At 41.5% G+C, this 21,966-nt stretch overlaps 1 protein-coding gene across 3 annotated transcripts in view; it reads left to right on the top strand.

Annotated features, from left to right (window-relative positions):
- The window catches only part of stat5a (signal transducer and activator of transcription 5a), a 124,194-nt gene that overhangs the window by 78,602 nt on the left and 23,626 nt on the right, over positions 1–21,966 (top strand). The window contains exons 2-6 of one of the 3 annotated variants that reach the window (XM_079564405.1): positions 1,009–1,074; positions 7,584–7,719; positions 9,238–9,394; positions 17,573–17,662; positions 20,816–20,990. In XM_079564405.1, coding sequence (XP_079420531.1) covers positions 7,592–7,719; positions 9,238–9,394; positions 17,573–17,662; positions 20,816–20,990 — 550 coding nt within the window. In that variant the 5' untranslated portion in view covers positions 1,009–1,074; positions 7,584–7,591. The remainder of the gene's footprint in view (positions 1–1,008; positions 1,075–7,583; positions 7,720–9,237; positions 9,395–17,572; positions 17,663–20,815; positions 20,991–21,966) is intronic. The other 2 variants (XM_079564404.1, XM_079564406.1) reach the window with 2 other exon arrangements.

The raw sequence follows: 21,966 nt of genomic DNA on the forward strand, positions 1-21,966 counted from the left end.
CAAGCCTGTTCATTTTCACCGAGACTACCTGGAGACTTCCCTTATTGCCTGGGGACGTATCAGAGACATCTTCGTGACCAGCAGCAACTCTAGTCTCCATCTAGTCTCCAGGCCGGTGTGACTGGCCCTTTGTGTGCATGCAATCAGTCCGAGTTGCGGAGACTGCCGTGACTGGGCGTCTCCACAATGTCTCTGCAACGCTCTCCGGTGAGATAGGCCCTTCATGAAGACTGTTCCAGATTTCAGCTGCATGAAACTGAAACACAGTCTCAGTGTTTAGTCCTGACTCTGGGAACCGCCAGGAGACCCGTCCCTGAAGTTCTCAGGGCCCGAGATGGTTCATACGGCTCTATCATGTCAGAGATGTACTTTGGTGCTAAACCATGACAAGTCTTGTAACAAGCAGAGCTGTTTTAAATTCTATTCTCTGAGCGTCAGGAAGCCAGAGACCGGAGCACTGGACTAATATGGTGGTATTTCCCGGCTCTTGTCAGCGCTCTGGATGTACTGCAGCTGTCAAGCAGTTAGCAGGCTGTGACAATTGTCTAACCTGCTGGAGACAAATGCACTTTTCTCTTTGAGTCTGTGGGCCAAAATCAATGATGATATCGGTGCTGAGCCAGTCTGAGCTGCAAGAGTGTTCACCACGCTGTGCTGAGGCTGATCGCCACGCCACAAAACCGAAACTGAAACTTAGTTCTTAAATGCATCATTGCAGTTGCCTGCAGGAGAAGCCCCAGTCACAGTCTTCACCAGCTCTAGTGCCTGTATTTCACTGTTGCTATTTAATTCTTAGAGACATCATTTCAAATTATAAAATGTAAAATATCTTATCTATAACCCAACATTATGTTTTGTCATGATATCTGCACTTAAAGATTCAAGCGGATTTAGATATGACGCGGCGGTGTCTTCAATAAACTTTCATTTGCTTAATTCAACTTGGATTTTTGTGAATTGATTCCCAACATTCAGTGACTCACTTTCTCGTCCCTCTGTGTCTTTCAGGGTTTGTGTTAGTCCTCGCTCGAGTTTCCTGCCTCTACATGGTACACTGAGCTGAAGCACAGGTTGGTAAGTGCTCTGTATGTTCATTTACCGCAGATGTAAATACTTTGGAGATTTGAATTGGAAAATGTTTAATTTCTTCAGAATGCATGTGTTCTCATCCCGTCAGTGTGGGCATGGTCACGTTAAAGGGATATTTCAGGATTTTTGACATAGGGCCTCATTTCCTAGTTATCCAAAGTGTTACTGGTTCCTGGAGATATTTTTTTTGTAATTCATGCAGTTCTTATGTTTGAAGAGTTTCGTGGCGCTAGGCTAATGCAAGGCTAGCGCATTTCTACGATGTCAGAAAATGAGGTCCTATGTCAAAAATCCTGAAATATCCCTAGAAGGCCAGCTCAAGGACTGTTAACTAAAGTATTTGATGTGTACATAATTGCATTCTTTGCTCCAACACAATGTGAAATGAAACATTGTTCTTCACCTTTTGCAATTTAACAACTCTTTGACCACTTTTGATAGATACTGACAGATAAACTGTGACCACTGTACAGGAACTGGCCTGACAAATGCTGCTGACCACAGCTCACAATAACGCATCAGATCTGCACTAAACCAGAACTGAAAGTTGCCTCGAAGCTGTGAACATGATCACTGAAATTAGCCTTCCAGTTAAACACATTTCCACATGATGTACAGTATGCTAAATACTGGGACTGAAGCCAAGTCAACCTCAATTTGAGCAATGCAACTGTACAGAGCGCTTCCTGTCTCGCTCCTCCTCCAATCAGCTGCTCCCTGCACAGATGCCCTGGCTGATAAAACTAAAGCTCTGAACTGGCTTCGAAACGCTTTGCATAGACACAATCGAGCTACAATGAAGGAATACCAAACTGAGCTGATGATTTGTTGTCCAAAAAAGTTAGATTGGAATCCTCTCTTTGGAAAATGTGCTGCGTACTTGGTCAACCTGTCAGGAGCAACAGGCGCTGAAACTTCTCGATACATATTGTGCATCAGAACATGCAGTAACACTCGGTTCTCTTCTGTTTACTCTGTCGTTAATCTTCTGAACTAATGACCCGACACCACCTGGATGGGAGTTCTAATGTTCACGGTTGGTTAGCTTTAGCAGCATTAGCACAAGACTGGATTACCTTTAAGGAACAGTATAATCTCCTCTGACATATGAGGGCACATATGAGAGCACATATGAGGGCACATATCAGGGCACTGTGCTTTTGGATCTTCCCCGTATTGTCTGTTTCACCAAAATGTAACACTGTTGCTTTTTGTAAAATACTGGGACTGGACCTATTATTATTATTATTAGAACAGGGCTAAAAATAATTCCAACAGTCCTGCTCTCGTCAACATCCAGTACAGTATTCCTTTGATAGATTTACACAGACTAAAATCTTCAATCCTTTAATCAAAAAATTGTTTTGTTTGGCCCGATGTACAAATATTAAAGCAATGAAACAACACAATGAACAAGACAATGCAAAGTTCAGGCAAACATAGTGTCCAAATAAGCAGCAGGTGGTGACGAGCCTCATGGGCCTCCGTCCTTAGGCTCTCCGTCATGGTGAGGAAAATCACAAAAACCCATGGGAGTAAAAAGAAACCTTGTGGAAAGCCACAGAAGGACAAATCCATGTGAATCTTGTTGCGCGTGAGTTAAGATAAGTCAGTGCTTTAATTGGCCAAAATGAAGTGCTGGTTCTCTATTTTTTGCAGCTCGTCAGGCTCCGTAGTGTCTGTAGTCCGCCTCATCTCAGGGTGCAGACGTTTCTTTGGATCCAACCCCTTTGTTTTGTTTTCATCGCATTGACGAGGCCAAACAGGGCACATCACTCTCGTGCTCGTCGCCACTTGTGAGAACCTCAATGACCGCGGCACAAATGCTGCTTGCATGAGCGTCCGACCTACGAGCAATGTCATTCTGGCTCGGTGGGGTCAGCGAGTCCTCTAATTCTGGCCCTGTCCTTTTGCTACTCTGAAACCAGGAGAGCATAGTCAAGTCATATTTTAACCGAACAGCTATTCCCTGTGAGGAAATTCATTTGCAGTGAGTAAAAAAATACACAAAGACAACAATGACCACAACAAACATCCAAACATTCACAACATGTTAAGAATGTCATCTTTGTTTGTTTAATTGTAAAATGGCTTGTGGCACAAATGACTGTACACAAGACAAATGAGGTCGGCAACCACTGGCCTAAAATTAGATTGAATTATTTTCCGAACACTGCTGCATCTGTATGTCCAGGCCCTCGATAGAAAAAGTTTGGGAACCCCTTTCTTAACACATTGAGTGCCAAAAACTAGTCGTTTTTGCGTTTTGTTTTTTTTTCTTACGAACCTAGACACTCCAATACACATTATGTGTGATTTTGGCAGCTCTGTGATGAACAGAGCTGAAATAAATGACGATCAAAAACTTGTGAAAAGTCATGATCTGGACATTTTATATATATTATTCTTGTCTCTCGCTCTCTGGAGCGTGTTTGACAAAGCAGAGCAGCTTCGTATAGAAGGATCAAAACAGTTGAGATTTTTACATTTCTCTGAGTTTTTAAATGGTCAAAATTGGTCCAAGGACGGCTGAGAAACATCCGGGTTATCTCTTCAATCCGAGACCCAGGCTGTTTAAATGCACACGTGATAAAAAGCGATCGATCTGCAGCAACACGCGATGTGTCAAATTGTGTCAACAACGTGATCGTTGAAAATGTATTGGTCTCTTCCCATAACGTTACTGCCAGAGAGGAGGAGTTAATCAGAAAGGAGAGTGTTTCAGAAAACACAAAATATCTGTGATTTTGATCAAAACTAGCCTTTGTTTAGATTAGATTTCTCAAGAACCGAGGCACGTAGAATTAAACCGTTTACCCTACGAAGAGCTTAGAGTCTCCCCTTTCAAATGAGCCACAGCATGTGCCTATAGGTATAACATAGAATACGCTGTGGTGCTACAAATATCATGAAAAATTGTCCCTAAGAAATAGAAATAACCAAAGCCTTTGACCCACACACCTCATTCTGTTCTTGGCCTTTTCTGTTTAGAAACTCACATCGTTTTCATTCATTTCCGCGTTTGTTTCCATGGGAGACGTGGCGTTTTGTTTTTGTTTTTTTACACACACTGCTGTTGAACCACAGCCACCGCCGAGTGACCACAGGTTTCCCTCGCACTCCGATCTGTGTCACTTTACGGACACTCGCTGTGCCATTTTTCAGAATAAACGAGTCTGTGGGCGCGCTGACTGGAAGAGCAGCCAAACTACGGTGGCCCGGAGATGCCAATTAAAAACCGCACCATCAAACAAACTGCCACAGAGATACAACAGCCGGCGACAAGAGAGAGAGAGACAGACAGAGAGAGAGACAGAGAGAGAAGGGCATGAGGAAGTAAAAGTGAAAGCATAAATTATGATGTCAGGTTTCGTGTGAGACATTCTTGTACATGCTTTGTATTTTTGGTGAATTGAAAGTGTGGATTCCCCTTCCCCTTTCTCACTTCTCGCTGACGTTCTCGCTGATTCGGCCGTAATTCAGTTTTCACACTCTCTGCTCGTGTTTTTCCGATCTTTCTCACTCTCTCTCTTCTCGCTGATAATTGATTTAGCCACAATTCACTTTTATAGACACTGCTTGAAGAGCATAGCTGTCTCTTAATCTTTTGTATACATGTTTTATTATTGCATGGACATGAATTATGCTTTTTCTCCAGTTCAGCTTTACTTTTAAATGTAAAAGCTCACAGCCTAGTGTAGCGCCTCATTTGAAAGCTAAGACCTACAAAACTCATCTTCCTCGCATAGTTACTTTTTACCAGTCAGGGCCTTCTGTAGCAACCTGGGTTCACTCACTCGAACGCATATAAACTGATCGACTATAGGTGTATGGATAAAACAGCTTTTTTTACGTGGCATTTGTTTGTTAAAGGATGCGTCAACAAGGCACAAAAAAGTAGCAAAAACCTTCGGAAACTCTTCTCCTGTCCGGGGCCAAGCATCTACGCCGGGGATGTCGAAGTTGTTTTGGTCGTGGGCCGAAATTCAGACCCCACAGCGGGTCGCGGGCCGCATATATAGGACTGTGGCCTCATAAATAACGGCTTACACCTATTATGCCTCATCAGTCTGTGTCACATGTTTCTCTACATGAAGTCATTATTCATTCACTCCACATTCGATGGCAGTAAGTTACTATTGTAGCCACTGACCATTTACCATCTATAATAGAAAACGCTATCTCAATGGCCGCCGCCTGGGCACCGCCATGTTTATTTCCCCATACCGACTTTGAAGCTAAGCAGGGACGGGCCTGGTTAGGACTGGGATGGGAGACCGTTTGGGAACACCAGGAAGCCTGGCGACAGTACTGAGTGTGTGCGTGGTTGGTGCTGCCGTGCGTGTGCGCGCATCCAAACAGGGCGGTGTGCGCGTGCGCGCGTGTGTGTGTGTGCGCGCGTGCGCGTGTGTGCGTGCGCGCGTGTATGTGTGCGCGCATCCAAACAGGGCGATGTGTGTGTGCGCGCGTGTGTGTGTGCGTGTGCGTGCGTGTGTGTATGTGTGTGCGTGTGCGTGCGTGCCCAAAACCTGCTCAAACACGAGCCTCTAATCAAACGCGCTGCTCCGACTGATTTATCCTCCGTCTGAGTAAAAGCGAAAATGAAACTACAACGAGCGCAAGGCCTGCACTGCGTAGTTTTTTTTCTTTTCTTTTTTTCTTTGCTGCTGTACCATTTGTTTTCTATTTTGCTTTCACGCATTGTGAGCCCAGAGGTACATTTTATTCTAAAGCAGCTTTGAACGCATTGCCAATTTTATTGTAAGGTTATAAATACTGTCTAACAACGATCATTAGGCTATTTCAGTTCAAAACCTACTTATTATTTTTTTGATTGTACACTACCGTGATGGACCAAACCACGGGTCCTGCACCGTGAACCAAACCGTTAAAGCTGAACCCCTAATATTTATCAATAATTATTCCACTGTCTCTTGAATCCTGTTCCCCGAGTTTAGCGAAAATATTGTCGTAGTAGTTTATAAGAAAGGAGCACGGGTGCATCAAACACTCCAATTGCAGTTTGTTTGAAATTTTTCTTAGCCTTCATTCTTTTACTCATTTGTAGTGGCCATAGTTTTTGGAATGGGTTGGGAACCACTGGTCTACAGCTGAACTGTGTGACGGGTTGGACATTTCTTTGTAATCACTCACAATCTCAGAATATCAAATGTGGAGACTAGCGAGGCCCGGCCAAAGGCCGGGTCTCAGCTAGTGTGGCTATAATGTGCTGTTTATATCTTGATGTTATGTCAGTGCGCTCTGCTGGACACGTGTGGAATTCTTTCCTTTTGTAAATTTAAGCTGCCCCCTAGTGGCCGGAGTGAGCAAACTCCGCACAGGAATAGCCTAGAGACTTTTTTTTTACATGCTCAGAAATTCATACTCCTCAAAGGGCCTTTAAAACATGCGACCCGCGGGCCTTAACCTTGACCCATGTGGTCTATGCTGTTGTTCCCACTGCTTTTCTATTGAAGCTCTTCATGAGGAAACGGCGGCAAATATCCGTGATAAACAAATCCACTGAGTTTGGCCTTGTTCGGACATTTCACAGGAGAAATGTTTTGTCTATCCAGTTTAGTTGAGCTGCACTTGTTCTGATGTTTTGGAACATCTTGCCCATGGGCAGGTACAAAGCGAAGGGGAAGCGACAGCAGGGCCTGGAGGACGCACTGCCATTGTACATCGAATTTTGATTGGCTGATAATTCTGTCAGTCAAATCATGAGTGCGTCCTGACAACACAGGGCTATCTTAATCTGTACAGCAGGCCCAGAGGTGTTTGAGGCACTTTTTGAGATGGAAATTACAGTTACACCTCAACAACACCAACATAAGCAACTCAACTGTACATTATATAAATAAATAACAAATTATATATACTATTAAGACATTTTACACTTCTTTTTCTTCATTTGGCCAGGGCTAACAGAGAAGGCCCTGCTGGCCCTGACGGCACACCACTGGATTTTTCTCTTTTGGTTTGTGGCACTTTGGTTGTGTTTTCATCACACATTTTTTTTATTTTTTTTTTATTTTTACTTTTTTCATCACTTTTCTGTCACCCTTTTCTTGCTTTATTGTTGCATTTTGGTCACTATTTGTCGAATTTTTGTCCCTTTTCTATTGCTCTTTTGTGGCTTGTTGTTGCATTTTCATCCTTGTTTTCGTCTCATTTTTGTTTATTTATTTTGACACTTTTTTTGAAGAAGCTTTTAGATTTGGGTAAAGCCAAACGGGAGAAAAATGTGCTCAATTCATGTGGGGATTAAGAGGTTAAAGAAACATCAAACCAATTTAAAAGGCGCTTAAAAAAAATCAAGCTAGACGAGATACATTTCTATATCTATATCTTTTAACTTGATTTTAATGTCTTTTTCTGCCCTTTCAGCCCTGTATACATGTCAATTTATGAGGTCCCAGCCTCAGTTTGGGAACCCCTGGTCTAGACGTCTCTTGTGAAGTGATTGAATTCTCCTGTGTTGTGTCCCGTAGGGAGTAGAATGGCCGTGTGGATCCAGGCCCAGCAGCTGCAGGGCGATGCTCTGCACCAGATGCAGTCTCTGTACGGGCAGCACTTCCCCATCGAGGTGCGCCACTACCTGTCCCAGTGGATCGAGGGGCAGCTCTGGTCAGTACACGCTAAGTTAAAACCATATCTGGCTTTTCTGATTGGTTAATAGGCTTGTCAATCATGCTCATCAGGAATTTGAAGAAATCACCCTTCATCCCAGACCACACATCTTTTGTAAAGAATAGGAAAAGCATGTGTTCTGGCTGGCGTTTACCCTGAATGTGTGGACCAGTTCTATACTACTAAATCAGGTTTTAAACAAGGACTGACTCCAGATCAGACCAGCACGAAACCAAGGCAGGTCCAAACCAGGACTTTACCTGACCACCCTTCACTAAAGCACCAAAGAGCAGCTGATGGTCAAGTGCAGGGGTGTCAAACATGCAGGACAGATCCAGCCCGCAAGATGATTTAATCCGGCCCCTGCCCCCGTAGAGCATTAATTGTATGTAAAAAGAAAAGTAAGTCTCTAGCCCAGGGGTGCCCAAACTTTTTGTCTTCGAGGGCCAAAATTAAAAAGTGCCTGTGAGTCGCGGGCCAAATACGGCGATGTCAAGCAAGAAACACACATATAACTGCAAATTATAAAGTTACTTTTTTATATTTACTTTTTTTTTCCCGATGCAAATGCAAATAGCATGCTATATTAAAATAAATAGTAAAACAAAATCAACAATTGTAGCAATTTAGTGCAAAAAAAAAAACACCTGTATCTACAGCACCTATAGTAACTTTACCTCATTCGTTTACTCAAAGAAAATGCCACATAAGATTATTTTGAAAGTGTCAGTTCAGCATCAATTCTTTTTTAAGTCAATTTTTAACATGTGCTTTGCAATAAAAGTTGGAAAACTGTGAACGTTGATGCTACAACGCTCTGTAATTGACAAATATCAAGATACCACAATAGTGTTTCCTTAACTTTGAGAAAGCAGTGAGCACAGCACCCCCAATTTGACGCTGGTGTACTGCATCCATATTTACTATTGAGAATGAATGGAAGAGAGCTAGTATTAACCACATGCAGCGCAAAAGTAGGTCACTCTCTGGCGGGCCAGCAGAATTGTTTCGGCGGACCAAATTTGGCCCGCGGGCCCCACTTTGGGCACCCCTGCTCTCGTCCATTCCCGTGCAGAGTTATGATTTTTTAAAGAATAACCAGAATGCTCATTCCAGCCACTAGGGGGCAGCTTAAATTAAAAAAAAATCAGAAGCCCCTGATATAATAAGAGATCAGGATATGAACAACATATTATAGCCACGTGGCAAATGGACAGTCTGCCCCAGGGCGGCAGTTTCTTCAATAACAGCTTACGACCACCAAGGGTCTTTGCTCCAACAATTTGCTTTTCACCCCCTTTCTACCTGACCTGTCCAATAACGCCTTTTTATTTGTTAAAGCCTCATTCATGTCATCATACTTCCATTAATTGCACTAACCGAGCCTAAAACTGGACAGAAATGTCCTCAGCCAATCACCAAAATGGATGGAAATGAGCTTCAAACCTGGACAAAGCAGAACTTAAGCATCACTAAACATTTCAGTAAAATTAGTCAACTGCCTTCTGTGTTTAGGGATGCGGTTGACCTGGAGAACCCCCAGGAGGAGTTAAAGGCCAAGCGGCTGCTGGACGGTCTGATCCAGGAGCTGCAGAACAAAGCCGAGCACCAGGTGGGGGAGGACGGCTTCCTGCTCAAAATCAAACTGGGACACTACGCCAACCAACTCAAGGTAAACCAATCCCACATGAATATTTCAAGATGAATCAAAAAGACCGGTGCTGGTGAAACTCTAATCTTAATAAGTCTACAAAGTGTGTGCTGTGTTTACGAGAGTGCTTTGTCCTCCACTGAGCAGTAGTAGTAGCAGTAGTAGTGTATAAATTGCTGCAAGGTCACACACTTGGTCGCCGCGGTGATCATGGTAGAATGTGGAGCTTGTGTCGCAGAATGTTCCTGAACTCCTCAGAACCTGTTCGTGTGACGGGTCGATGCCTTTGTCTCTTGCCAGCTCCACTATTTATTGTCCTGTTTCTGCGCTCTGGCACAATACAGGCCCAGACATTAAGCCACGGATGGTGTTTACCCATTATTAGACAGAAGCACCTCCTCTGTTTTGAATAGCATGACAGGTAAAGTTTTTGATTGTTACATAATATCAAGCTCATAAACTGTAATGTGTTAAAAGGCTAAAAGCTGTGCATTCATGTGACCTCACAGCAATGAAAAAGGCGAACAAAACATGACAAAACGCAAAAAAAAATGCACAAAAAAGCAGCGACAATGCGACAAGAAAGTTCCAATCAGTTGTGTAGGTCTTTGCTTTCAAATGAGGCGTTACACTCAGGCTATAAGCTCCAGTCCAGAAGCTTTGAGATTTGGGTATAGCCGAACTGGAGAAGTTAAGGTAAGAGGTTTAATGTCATTGAGAAGCATTACACTGGATTCAAACTGGCATCATATGTAAAAATAAAAATAAAAATAATGACATCTCTCAACATTTCTTTCTGTTATAGTTCATCAAAATACCAAAATCATGGTCTAAAACATATTGAGTTGCAGTTTGGGCTGAAATTGTCCTCATTTATTGGCTCAAAAGTGGCTCGTTTTGTCCAATTCTCTTTTGTCTGTTGGATGAAAATAAACCCTGTTGCTGCAAAGGTTCTTCAAAATATGACGGACATGGTCTTATATAGAGATGATTCATCTCTTGGGGCTGATCCTCTAATAAAATGTTCATAAATAAATAAATAAATAAATAAATAAATATCAACCGCAGTTTGGGCTGAAACTGTACACCCTTCTTCATTCAGATGTTTACTGTTCGATCCATTTTGCTTTTGAATATTAAAATTCCCCTCATTCCTCTGTTTAATAGCCTGGTCACAATAAAATCACAAGTTACATTTAGTCTGGGGACCAGCAATTCATTTTCTCATAGGAGAGGTGATGGTTTACGATCGTCCATAGCCGTTTATTGGGCGCTACGAATGTCTATCATATGTGACCCATCACGGGAATGGAGGACACAACTCGGTTTTGGGACATTTTGAGCTGGACATAGATTCATAGATTGGAGAAGTTGTGGCAATTTGAAGCTAGGCACCCAGAATATCTTTTAGCAGAGAAAACGGCTTCTAAAGTTTTGAGTGACAATAGGGCTCATTTACATCTCATTTAGATAAGCCATACCTGGTGTAAAGTTTCCCCCGTGAAGCTGTAAAGCACAGGAGGGAGAAAAGGCAAAAAGCAAGAAAATGTGCCATCAAAGAAAGAAAAAAAAAAGGTTGGCAAACAGGTAATATATAAATCAATGTCTCTCTCTCTCTCTTGTCTTAAAACACGCTCTGAGGTGAGGAGTTGGCTTTGGAAACGTGATGGTCAGCAGGGTGTCATAATATTCCCCCAGCTGAAATGGCATCTAGACCTGACTCTAAATGAGATGTGGCTGCTTTGCTTTGACTGTAGGAAGCCAAACGTAGGTTCAAATTTTCAGTTTCTAACCCGCCCCACAACATTGTTCTCACCTCCCCCGCCCGGCAACCATTATAAATTGTGCATTATGAATATGATAGGTCTGAATGGACCACGGCTTTAACCTCTTAAAGGAATAGTTCACAGTTCTTCCATACTGAGATATGTTCTTACCTGAGCTTAGATGAGCTGATTTGTACCTGTCTGGTCTTTGTGTCCGTGGAACAGCTTGGTCGCTTCTAACTTCACCCCGTTTGGAGCTATAGGAATATACTGGGAGAAGCCAAATGCTGACAACATCTTTTGTCTTTTTGCGTGACTGAGGGCACACACAGACCAGACAGGTACGCATCAACTCATCTAAGCTCAGGTAAGAACATGTCTCAGTATGGAAAAACGATGAACTATTCCTTTAACCCCCACCTGAACCGATCACGTTTTATCCAGTTTACCCAAATGTAAAGGCTACTTGAAAAAAGTGTCAAAATAGCGACAAAACTGAGACGAAAACAAAGATGAAAACACAACAATAAAGCCAAAAAAAAGAGCAACAGAAAAGTGATGACAACATGAGGAAAAAGATCAGTTTAGATGAGTTTTGTAGGTCTTAGCTTTCAAATGAGGCGTTAGTCTGGCTTATAGATACAGACGGCATCTCGTCATAGAAGGGGGTGTGGGTTCGCCGAGGTGGAAATTAGCATCTTTTGGGAAACACAATTTTTCACTCTTTTTAGCCATTCCACAGGTGGAATATGAACTTATTTATCACATACAAATAAAGTCAAGTGTAAATTGGGTCCATATGGATATTTTCTCACAGCAGATTGTTCTATAGAAGTGAAAAGAGCTAGCGCTAGCTAACCGTTAGCACTAGCCCGATGCTAACATGTAGCATCATGTTAGCATTCTCTGTTTTTTAATGTATTTATGGGCTGTTGAACCATTTTGCTCCTCTCCATGTCTTTGTTTCTTTATTTAGTAGAAACTTTAGTCATAATTCACCATTTGTTTAAGTATATATATGGGCGATTCCAGAGATGCTGTCTGTATCTATAGGCTGTAACCTTATCAATTTGGGTACAGCTGGACTGGAGAAAACGCACTCGCTCAAGGCCGGGGTTAAGAGGTTTATTCTGTCCAAGAATGTAGCCCTACTTGAGAGTTGCCTAAAACTGACAACAAGATGAAAATCTGCAAGAAGCAGGAATGAGGCGTAGCAAGGAACAGTATGTAGGACTGGTAAGTCTCATCCAAAGCAGAAGCAATGGAAACTCACACACAGAGACACATACCTGGGTGAAAAAACGCCGCCTGTTTCATGAAAATCCACCTCATATTTCATGTTGCAAAGATGCATCAACGACCAGCATTTCTGACCAACCCCAACCCTGCAATCAAAGGTTATTTCATGACCCAAAGCGATTTGTGGCCCTGAAATGTTCCGCAACTAAGAATACCCCAGACCCTATCTTTTTATGTAAGAGCCCACACACGGCTTAAAACCCCTCATGTTGCTTGTCTCTGTAAGGGGTCGCCAGTGTTCCCGTCTCTGGTTTCTATAGTGTCAGTGATTAGCCCTTATAGACAGAGTGCTGTGCCGTGGACGTGGGCTCCATTAATCCCGCGTGCGTTTCCTGGACTTGGAAATTGGCGGGAGCTGTGTCCGGAGACGTTTGGCTCTTCAGGCCCTAACCACCTCTAACAGAGCACATAGACGACTTCTCTTTCTGAGCACGCATGGAAAATGTCCTCCTCAATAGTTCTCTGCTTTGTTCGCCAGGGCTAGACAATAAAGAATGTGCATGTGAAAAAACTAGCCCTCTCCTCGATATTGTCTCTTAGTTGGGCAGCAGTATTGGGCAGCCATTATTCCTGAATCAATCATGTGGTATTTTCATAAGTAAAACCCACCAGTGTTGAGTCTTGACCTCCTGACCTTCTGACTTACTAAAAGTTTTGAGTTTTGATTCCCGAACCACATGGGGTCTTTCTGTGAGGATTTTCCGTTTTCTGTTTCTAGATGACAAATATTTTAGTATAGACGGCATCTCTGGAATCTCCATATATGGACATTTTTGAAAACAGTTAAGGGGGGAAACAATTTGGAGAAAAATCGAAACTTTGTCTAATTATTCAAAAACTACTTCAACAAACGCTGAATTATGGATATAGTTTTCTACTAAATAAAGATACAAAGACAGAATATGAAGTAGAATATGAAGTTTTTTAACACATTAATAAAGTCAAGTCTAAATCAGGTCCATATGGATATTTTCTCACAGCAAATTGTTCAGTAGAAGTGAAAAAAACGGCAGTTGTAGCTAGTGCTAGCTAACCGTTAGCATTAGCCCGATGCTAACATGTAGCATCATGTTAGCATTCTCCGTTATTTATGTATTTATGGGCTGTTGAACCACTTTGCTCCTCTCCATGTCTTTGTATCTTTATTTAGTAGAAAAGTATATTCATAATTCAGCATTTGTTAAAGAGGGGGTATTATGCTTTTTTCAGCCACATAGCACCAATCTATAGCACACTACAATGATGACGAAACCTTCTGTTGGTCTGTCAATGCAGTAAATTAGAATAACTGCCTTGTATAAAATTGCTCTTTCAAAATGGCGGTAGCAAATGACTTGAAATAGGCCTCTGTCTCTTTAAAAACCTCTGACCCTTTGCGACACGCCCCCTCCACACGCTGTCTGTGGCATCACAACAACACTGCGCTCGTTGTCTCAAGTATTGAAACTACGATCGGTGCATTTTAATTTTTATTGTTGGAAAGGACCTACTGTTTATCACTTTGTGAACAATGGCCACACAGGATATTATTTGGAGACAAACCTTCCACACCGGACGCTTGGAAGGAGCTCTTGCCTGAAAAATAACTGCTGTTTGGAGGCTATCTCTTTGCATCTGCCATGCCCTATGGATCTCTAACTATACCCCATGGACGACACCAGGATCTGCAGGAGCCCATACAATTCAAAGACGGACATTATCTGTGCAGGTGGACAATGGTTTTTCGAGGTTACCCCGTTAGCTTGTTATAATCGACTACAGCTCATTGTTGATGAAAAGTCTGTAATAAACCACAAATGTGTAAAGCCAGGCTCATGTGTGATCATCGTAAAGGCTGCTTCAAGTAGTTGCCTGCTTTATTGACGTTATTTGTGCATAATATGCTGCCTGTTTTCAATGAATGTTGTGAAGGTGAAGGTTGTTAGCTTGTCGCGGCTAATAGTGCCTTAGCTCCGGGAGAAAACCACTCGGCTACGACTCACTGTAGATGAAATGTGAGCAATAAACTACACAATCAACAAGCCAGGCTCCGTGTGTGATCATCATAAAGGCTGCTTCAAGCAGTTGCCTGTTTTAGTGACGTTTTCAATGCATAATATGCTTGTATTCAGTGAATTTTCCCGTTAGCTTGTTGCGGCTAGCTTGTTAGCTCCGGGAGAAAACCACTCGGCTATGACCCATTGTAGATGAAATGTGAGCAATAAACTTCCAAATCAACAAGCCTGGCTCCGTGTGTGATCATTGTTAAACGGTTCTTTATGTGTGTGGTGGTTTTATTGACTTTATGTGTGCATATTTCTCGTTTTCACGTGATGACTCGAGGTTTAGCTTAGCATTAGCTTTCTCCGGAGGCTCTGTGCATCATCAAGGCCCAGCACAGAACCAGACACTGAAATAAGTGTTCTTGTCACCGGTTTGAATCCTGGGTGTTTCGGTAACAGAAACACTGATGTGTGTCTTTGTAAAAGTCTGCTGTGGCTCCGGTTCACAACACATGAAGCTAATCCTCCATGATGACTCTGTTTACATCTTAGGGCTGGACACTGCGGGGAGGGGGTTCTGCTGAGGAGCAGTGGTTGGTTACTCGGCTGGTGACGAAAGGTCGGAGGCGTATCCTGGAGGTCGAGGGTGTTTCCTGAAGGAATCAGGCGTTTTATCCCTAAAATGGCCGCCATCAGAGTTTCTACAGATTACTCGAAAATACGTGAATGTGCCAAGGCAACACTTCAGGCATGGTTTTAATGAGGGAATGACTTAATAACATGATGTAAAGCTTGAAAAAGTCGATTTTGCATAATAGGCCCCCTTTAAGGTAATTTTTGAATAATTAGAGAAAGTTTAGATTTTTCTCCAAATTGTTTTCCCCCTTAACTGTTTTCAAACATGACCATATATGGGCCATATATGATTCCAGAGATGCCGTCTGTAACTATGTTAGAATCGTGCTAATGCTAACGCTAGCTAGCACTAGCTATGACTGCCGGATTTTATAATGTTTCAAACTTACTTCAAATAAATGTATAATGATGATGTTAAAATGTATAAACCCACGGTCATATGCTGATCTACATTTAAAATGAGTTTTTTTTACTGAAACATCTACCTGCCCAGGGATTGCAGGTGGAAATTAGCATTTTTGCTATAACCTGGCACAATGATTTAGCTTTCCTTTTTGGTCGATGTGAAATTGTGCTCTGTCCCTTTGATCCTGATCCAAGACACTTTAAAGTCACTCCGGACATTTTATCACAGGTAAATTGATAAACAGCGTATCTCCTTTAATTCTAAGTCTTTTATTTTCATGACATGCACGTGCACATTACAATGATTATGTTAGCCTGCCCATCGATCACATGGCTCCTAGTCAGTGAGAAACACACTAACGACTACAGTAGCTCAGAGTGGACACAATCATATACATTATGTGCATGCAAGCCGTACGTAGACATTGTCTAGTAAGTAAGTAAGTAAGGGATAATGCACGAAGTGTCATTATCAGACATAACTGGATGAGGCGGAGGCGTGAACCGTCCGACGCGAAGCAGAGTCCAGTTATTCTGATCATGGACACCTCAGAGTGCCTTTTGAGTCTTTTGAGTTCTTTCACTTTTTAATCAGTTATACCTGAAAGTAGTTCCAGCTCAGTTATCGTTACTATGGAAACAGCTGCAGTGGAGTGATATAGCACGTGATTTAACTCAGAATCGAGTATTCACTTCGACCATGGGTGTCCAAAGGGCGGCCCGGGGGCCAAATGCGGCCCTCAGACCAATTTTTGGTGGCCCTCTGCCTTTTTGCTGAATCGGGACACATCATCAGAGATAGTCCTTTTTATTTGAAATGTAATAATTCTACACAATTCTAACCTAACAACTAACCTTTTACTGTGAGACAGAGCTGGCATGAAGGTTTTGAGCAGAAATAAAGGTGTGGGGCGCAATTTAAACGTCTGCTAGTCAAAGGTTTTGCGGCACTAACTACCGATCTATGGCCCTTCACCCTGTGTACGCTTCAGTATGCGGCCCCACAGGAAAAAAGTTTGGACACCCCTGACTTAGACCATGGTAGAACTCACAATATGGCAGCTTTTTATTGTATCTGCATCAGAAATCAAGCATCACTAACATTTTATTTACGGTATTATTATTTTCTCTAAAGCCAATCTTAACCTTGGGCCTGATCTACTTCACATGAAGGACTTCTGAGGCAACCTCCTTTCACAATATCTTAAGTGTATAAGATCTTAACAGGATATTTCAGGATTTTTGACATAGGGCCTCATTTCCTAGTTATCCAGTCCATCCATATAAATGTCTGTGTCGATAGAATAATTTTTGGAATATAACTGACCTTGCATCACATGAATGATTGCATTTATGAGGGACTATTTTCTAGCAGATCACTCCGCCGCTGCGTAGCTTATACAACCACGAAGCTGATGCTGCTCAGATATAAGGTATTTTAAATACAAAATGGTTAAAATGATTCTATCAACACAGATATTTATATGGTTAGTCTGGCGTTATAAGTGATTTGCCTCAGGTGCACTGTGGAGCGGGTCAGACTGTTTTTAATGCAGGCTAGCTGATAATGTGCTAGCCTTGCATTAGCCTAGCGCCACGAAACTCTTCAAACAGAAGAACTGCATACATTACAAAAAAAAATATCTCCAGAAATCAGCAACACTCTGGATAACTAGGAAATGAGGCCCTATGTCAAAAATCCTGAAATATCCCTTTAACTTTTAATGTGGCATTGTTTGTTCTGTTTTTTATATTGTGTCTTTTTACGTGTTTTACATATCGCACTTTGAGCTCTTTGCACATTTTTTTCCAATGTGGTTTTTCAAACTGCAAATGGCCAATAAATGAATCTGAATCTGAATCTGAACTCCATGGCCGACATTCTGAATGCAGATGCTTTGACCCCGCTGCACTGTTTGCGATCACAAGGCCTTTTCACATGAAACGGATTTGGCCGCTAACTTCATTGTCTTCACTGTCAATACCGATCGCTCTCAAAAGGTGGTGATGTTATTCAATTACGCCGACACAAGACTCGCTGTCGGGAGAGGAGGCCGAGATGAAAGAGCACACTGCCCGCCTTGACATCCTTGTCCTTTTTATTCTTCCAGAGCACATACGACCGCTGTCCGCTGGAGCTGGTCCGATGTATCAAGCACATCCTCTACACGGAGCAGAGACTGGTGCGGGAGGCCACCAATGTGAGTCCAAGACACGTTTACACCCCACAAAACAAGATGATGATGGAAATAATATGTAATGGTCATTTTTATTGCAATTAGTTTAGAGTTAGAGGTGTTTTTTTTTAGCATTGTAGCATTGTTATTAATCAAGACACTGTACCCTTTAACTGTTCAAATGGATTAACATGAGAGGAGACTTTATTAAACACTAAATTATAAACTAATACAAGAATTCCATTGACAACTAGTCGTGGGAACCTCTGGGTAGCTCACGATTGATACGATACATGACTCACGATAACGAGAACCTTACGATACTGTTACTGCGATAATCGATATATTGCAGAAAAATGAATAATAACATACAGCACGATTTTTTAAGAAACATGGGAATTTTAACCTCTTCTTTTAAAACATATACAGATGGCATCTCGTCATAGAAGGGGGCGTGTAAAACAGAATCTTTTGGGAAACACTATTTTTCACTCTTTTTAACCATTTTCTGGCTAAATATAAACTTATATATCACACACAAATAAAGTCAAGTGTAAATCGGGTCCATATGGATGTTTATACACAGCAGATTGTTCAGTAGAAGCGAATAAACGGCAGTCGTAGCAAGCGCGAGCTAGGGTTAGCATTAGCATTCTCCGTTATTTATGCGTTTATGCTCTGTTGAACCACTTTGCTCCTCCCCATGTCTTTGAAACTTTATTTAGTAGAAAATATGCATGATGTCATAAAAAGTATCAACATCAGAATAAAAGTATCGGTATCGTCCCACAAAATATTGCGATATATCACTAAATCGATTTATTGTCACAACTATTTTATGTTATGTTATTAAAATTGACGACATGTTTTTAACTACTGGGTGAGCAGGTTTAGCACATAATACGACGTCATTAAGACAGATTATTTTTTTGTGGTGGAAATGAGATTGAGATTATTTTATATATTTTTTTATTTTGAGTAGCTTTGCATCCTGAAGTAAAATCCCTTTGTGAGTTTGAGAACAGAGTTTCCACTTGAGGTGTGATCATGGCCACATAGACCGCTGTCATGCATTATTCAGTTGCAACCCGACAACTGCGCTGCAACATAATGGCACTAAATTGTATAACAACACAATTGCGGCTCAATGTTTATTCCACAGACACTCTATACTCTTTATCCGATCACAACACATGTCCCTTGGTTGGCGGCGCTGGATGTTCAGTATAAAGACCCAATTCCAGATCCATGAATCCACAGCGGCGTGAGATATTTGTCTCGCTCATTGTCTCCTGCAGTGAATTGATTTGCTCTCACAGCACGACTCTTTCTCAGACACGAACACGCTCAAGTGAATATGGAAACCAAAACACGTGCAGGTCAAACTTTCAAAACAAAGTTACTTTGTTCTTTAAACATAAGAAGTAGTCATCCAAAATATGTGTTTTTCAGTCATGCAATCTAAATTATTCAACGATTCAATTACACCGACACTTATGTTTTATGCTTTAATCAGGGCCGTCAAAGCTGTCAAAAGTATTATTCATAAAAAAGCATACTGGACTCCCTCGTAATGAGAGCCAGCACGTGCAGATGGCCTATTAATAATGATACTAGTGTGTTCTTTTGAGGAAGCCAAGATGATCATGTGCCACAGAAATGTCACATTTTGATGAACAGCTTCATGTGTCGACTGAACATGTATAAAAATGAAATATTAGTGTCCCTAACACATTTAAAATGGAGTGCAACACGTTACCAGACTTGTGGAGACATTGGCATGATTGTCTTTTTAAAATACCTTTTATTTAATCATTTAATTAACCACGAGTCGGGAATAAAGTTGAATTCCGAGTCTTTGGCCCTCGAATTGCATGGAATTTATGGAATGTTTGGATTTTAACAATTTTATATATAGATATTTGTTAATGAAAAAGAAAGAAGCGATGAGACCTACTATAATTATAATAACTCACAATATGACGTGATCAATGAAAGATTATTTTATTTTTTAGATTAGTTTAGATTATTTAAGGGACTATACAGAGTTTAAAAATGTTAAAACTAAGTATTTTCCTCCCCTACATGTTCCAGCCATGTCCTAATGTGTAGAATGAGCTCAGACCTGTTCACCACAACTGCCTCTAAAATCCTGCACTGTCACTCAAAAAGGTGTTGCTTTGGATCCGAAGTGCCATCATGCATGAGCTTAATATAGAAGCTGCAGTTACGCGTAAGACCTGAGGTGGCAGTAGTGAGCATAAAATGACCAACTTGCATCTAGTCTCTTTAAATACTCTAAAATATACTCTATATGCAATAGGAAATAGGTAATAAAAAGAGGCTGCAACATTTGTGCATTTAGCTTTGACTTCGACACAAAAGCTTTCTCTTGTGTCACCTGCTCCATTGTTGGGCTGATTCTTGTGTTTGTTTGGGGGACTTCTGGGAAAAAATAGACTGAAAAAAGATATGGCTTTTTTCACAACTGAGACCCGGTTCAAACCGTTCGCCCCAAAGGGCCGTTCAAAAGAGCCGGTCGGTCATGAACGTCACATTACTATTTATTTGGTCAATTGGTCTCAGAAGCTGCACTAAAATCCTTCAGTCATTTCAGATTCAGACTAATACTAAAGAGCACAGAGCCACTATCTCACCTCCGCTGTGGAGAAGAGATGAGCGTGTTATATATATTTTTTTTAACATTAGGATTTCTAACACAGACACAATAAAATATCCCACAGTGTCTCCTGCAGTGAACTGATTTCCCGTAAACGTGCTATAACATGCTATTCCTATTACCCGATTGCATATTTGAGCTGATTGAAATTCCCCACCGTTCGGATGAACCTGAAAGCACCCCGCGAGACTTTAACTGACCGTGCCGTCTGCACTCGCCAGATAACACCTTCATTTCCTCTTTTCTGCAGTCGTCTGTTTGCATCCTGCGTTTGGTCAGGCGGAGATTCAAGTTAAAAAGCTCGAGATATATTTATTATGTTCTTCCCAAAATGCCTTGTACCATTTATTCTGCAATTACAGTTCGACCAGTGAATATCAGAAATAGCAATATAGAGAAAAGTGGTTTAAATCTAGTCTAAAGTAAAGTCAACGTGTCTTGTGTCAGTGTATTATTTGAAAAAGAAAGCAATCACTACCTGTCTTGTTTTGTCGCAGTCGGCCTCTCCCCTGGGCGCCATGATGGACAGTATGTCACAGAAGTATCAACAGATAAATCAGGCCTTTGAGGAGCTGCGAATGTTCACCCAAGACACGGAAAACGACCTTCGCAAACTGCAGCACAACCAGGAATACTTCATTATCCAGTACCAGGAGAGTCTACGCATCCAGGGTGAGACCACAACTGAAGCACTGTTTCTTTTATGCAGCTTAGTTTGTGTTGACTCTGAGTTGTCCAGGAGTCATCCATTATAGTCGATATATTTAAATATCGCTGACTGGACATGATTGACTTCATTTTACTTCCATCTTCAGAAGATTCTTTGGTTAATCACACAATAAAGGGACTTTAAAATGTTAAAATTAAGTATTTTCCTCCACCTACATGTTCCAGCAATGTCCTAGCGTGTAGAATGAACTCAGACCTGTTCACCACAACTGCCTCTAAAATCATGAACTGTCACTCAAAAAGTTGTTACTTTGGGTCCGAAGTGCCGTCATGCACAAGCTTAATATAGAAGCTGCAGTTACACATATGACCTGAGGCGGCAGTAGTGAGTATATTTTTGGCCAATCACCCAGCGATATGGCCGGGAGTGGGCAGGTGTAACATTTGCCAATAGGCCTGTCTCGGTAGCAAAATTTGGTTGATATATTGAGGCAGGAAAATATTGCGATAAACCAGGGCCGTTTAAAAAAAATCGGTTTGATTAAAAAATCAATTTAGTAAGTCAAATCGATTCATATTTTTCAGAAAATATATACAGTAGGAGGAAAATGTATGAGAGCGCTTTGGAATTTCTCACATTTCTGCCTAAATTGGTCATAAAATGTGATTAAATGTGGTCTGATCTTCATCAGAATCATAAAAACTCATAATCAGTGTCTGCTTAAACTAACACCACCAAACATTTACATGTTATCATATTTTTAATGGCCACAACATGTAAACATTCAGAGGACAGGGAGGAAAAAGTAAGTGAATCCAGGAATCTCGCTGAAGTGCAACAGTTTTGTAAAGAGGAAATGTCCAAGATTCATCCTGATCGCTGTGCACGTCTAATCTGCAACTACAGGAAAGCACCTATTGCTCCAAACCATTCAAGTTTGGGTTAACCAGCCCACAGAATTTTTTTTTAGCTTATAAA

Source organism: Gobius niger (genome assembly GCF_951799975.1).
Source record: "Gobius niger genome assembly, chromosome: 10".
Classification (NCBI taxonomy): domain Eukaryota; kingdom Metazoa; phylum Chordata; class Actinopteri; order Gobiiformes; family Gobiidae; genus Gobius; species Gobius niger.